This window comes from Syngnathus acus, chromosome 3 (genome assembly GCF_901709675.1).
Source record: "Syngnathus acus chromosome 3, fSynAcu1.2, whole genome shotgun sequence".
In the NCBI taxonomy this organism is placed as follows: Eukaryota; Metazoa; Chordata; class Actinopteri; order Syngnathiformes; family Syngnathidae; genus Syngnathus; species Syngnathus acus.
This window is the reverse complement of record NC_051089.1, coordinates 13,688,492-13,691,456: the sequence shown is the minus strand read 5'-3', so window position 1 is coordinate 13,691,456 and position 2,965 is coordinate 13,688,492. Positions and strand designations below refer to the sequence as shown.

The window sequence follows — 2,965 nt, the reverse complement described above, 5'->3', positions numbered from 1 at the left end:
TGTTTGTTGTTGTTGTTCTTTTGGTTATGTACATTATACAGCTGCTTTTAAATAGCTTCTAAATAGATGAACAATTTTATAAAGGATTGTCCATTTTAAGTTAATATTTAAGTCAATGAACCATTAGTTTTTTTTTTCCAGCATGTGGGAATAAACCCCTAAAACCTTTTGCTGGGGGAAGGGTTAGTTTCATTTATTATGCTTTTGGGTGAGAGGCTTTAACCTCTAAATAGATAGAAGAAATCTAATTAACATAATCACTACATAGAAATTTGATAAATTAGTGTACAGTTCAGAGACTTGCCACACTAGCATTTGTGTGGAGAATGCAATTTTCAAAACATAATACAAATGCATCTTTGTATTAGTTAATAACGTGTTATAATGCACATGAGTCTGCTTGGTCAATAAAATGAACCGATAAAAAAGTCAGTGTTTTTATCACCTCTGACCGCACGGGGGCAGTGTGTTTTTCAGCCAATTATGATAACCGATGAAAAAAAAGTGTTCTAATCACCTCTGACCGCACGGGGGCAGTGTGTTTTTCAATACATCGTGTAATTAGGCCATGTTGTACACTATAAACTTCCGGTTTAAAGTTGATTTCGTCCTTTTAACCAGCCGAAATCATCATGGTGGGTATCTCCTCTACTGGAATCAACTCCCTGTTCAATCGCTCTCAATCACCACATTCTGAGGGCTCACTCAACGGTGAAAAGCGTCGTTTGTCTTACAAACGCCACCAATAATTCCATCTGACACGACATTTTTCGTTGGCCTGGATGGAGGATGGATTACAAAATGAATGAACTCTAAGGGAAACAGTTTAGTCGCTACTGGAAGCTCAAATTCCTCTCACTATTTTAGTGCGGACATCGAGTTTGGTACAGTTAAGTTTCTGTCAGTACGGAAGCCAAAATTTAGCATTGGGTGAAGGACTTGTTTAGGTGAAGAGGACGGTTGTGTGCTTTTGGGCTGCGCTTGTCTGCCACAGTGACGAGGGTTTGTATTTTGGTTGTCATCAGGGTCGAGTACGGACGAAGACTGTCAAGAAGGCTGCCAGGGTCATTATCGAGAAGTATTACACTCGTCTGGGCAATGACTTCCACACCAACAAGAGGTTGTGTGAGGAGATCGCTATCATCCCCAGCAAACCTCTTCGCAACAAAATCGCTGGGTGAGTTGGAGATGCTCCCCCTTTGGATTTTTTTTGCTCTCTTGAGACGATTCAGACCTGGGCGATCTGTTGTGGTAGGTGAAAGGGACGTCATTTGCTCCCGACATGGCGCCGTGCAATAAAAGGTAACCAGGTGGATTTGCCAAACTTTACAAGAGCCCCTATTTATTTATTTATTTTAAAAAGGGTTCGGTTCCGTAGTCACTTCACCTCTAGCCCCTGCATTGATTCATTTCTCATCCGACTTAGTATGCCATTTAATGGGTCAGAACATATTTAATATAAAGCGTTTAGTCCAAACAACTTGCTTGTGTTGCAGTTACGTGACACACTTGATGAAGCGCATCCAGCGCGGTCCAGTGAGGGGCATCTCCATCAAGCTACAGGAGGAGGAGAGGGAGAGGAGGGACAACTATGTGCCCGAGGTCCAATTTTTAAGCTTCTTTGTGTAATTCTGAACTTGATCATTGAGACGCATAAGTCACTATGTGCATATCATCCTCCAGATCTCGGCTCTGGACCAGGAGATCATTGAGGTGGACCCAGAGACCAAAGAGATGCTCAAGCTGCTTGTAGGCGCACACGCACTCCTACTGTCTAAAGTTGAATTGCAAGTGATGTTGTGATAGTCAAATGTTGTCTCTTCTTCTTTGCAGGACTTTGGTAACATCTCAAAGCTTCAAGTGTCTCAGCCCGTTATCGGCATGAACTTCAAAACCCCACGAGGACTGTAGAGCCTTGTTGCTCTTTTTGCTAATAAAGACATGTCAATGGTGGTTAATGTGCACCGTCTCAATCTTTTCCATTCACAGCTGCCACGGTCACGGGTTGTCCGTATTTTGTTATGGAAGAAGAGGGAGCAACAGCAATGTGTAACTACTCTTATTAATATATACAAACATAGTTGCTCCATCAGGCACAACTCATTAACATCATGACACATAGATACAAAACATTCAGTAGATAACGAGACATTCAGGTGATAACAGAACAAATGTCTGCCTTATGAGGATATGTTTATCCTTCTTTTCCCCTTCCTTTTCTTCTATTCCGTATTCCTGCTTGTGGACAGTATAAAACCTTCTGATCAGGAGTCTGACGTTTCATCTGCTGAAGTGCATTGTGTACTGGCTGCTGTAAAACAACCCAAGATCTTGCAAATAAAGAACCAACTATTACGCCACATCTTTGTTTTCCTTGCTCAATGACGGACATCTTAAATAAAATGCAACAATATACTCATACATATAAATATACTCATACACTCAAGTGTACACTTAGCCATACACACATACAATAAAACATCATACTCTCATATGTATATACACCCATACTTCTGGTCACCCTAGTTCAGTCCTCGAGGGGCCGCGTTCCAATATGTTCTCCAAGTTACCCTCGTTAAACACACCTGCGTGAAAAGATTTTGGTCATTTTCACGTTCTGCAGGAGCCCAACTTTTCACACAGGTGCACTTAACGAGGGAATCTTGGAAAACATGTTGGAATGCGGCCCCAAGGACTACAGCTTGACACCTGTGACCTTTGACCATGATATTTCCCTAATAAAGTGGCCTGTTATTAGGTACACTTGAAAATGGCGGTGTACCTAATGGAGTGTCCAAGTGACGTCACAGCTCAAACAGCCAATCAGAAAGTGGGGGTGAGGGCGGGTGTGGCACTTTTCACTTAAACCAGGGGTGTCCACCTCCAGTCCTCGAGGGGCCGCGTTCCAATATGTTTTCCAAGTTACCCTCGTTAAACACACCTGCGTGAAAAGTTTTAGCTCCTT

At 42.2% G+C, this 2,965-nt stretch overlaps 1 protein-coding gene across 1 annotated transcript; it reads left to right on the top strand.

Moving 5' to 3' along the window:
- Positions 1–555: 555 nt before the first annotated feature.
- Positions 556–1,962, top strand: rps17 (ribosomal protein S17). The gene is made up of 5 exons (XM_037248108.1): positions 556–635; positions 1,026–1,177; positions 1,497–1,602; positions 1,684–1,749; positions 1,834–1,962. The coding sequence occupies exons 1-5, from the start codon at positions 633–635 to the stop codon at positions 1,909–1,911; spliced, it is 405 nt and encodes a 134-aa protein (XP_037104003.1). The 5' UTR covers positions 556–632; the 3' UTR covers positions 1,912–1,962.
- The last annotated feature ends 1,003 nt before the right edge of the window (positions 1,963–2,965 follow it).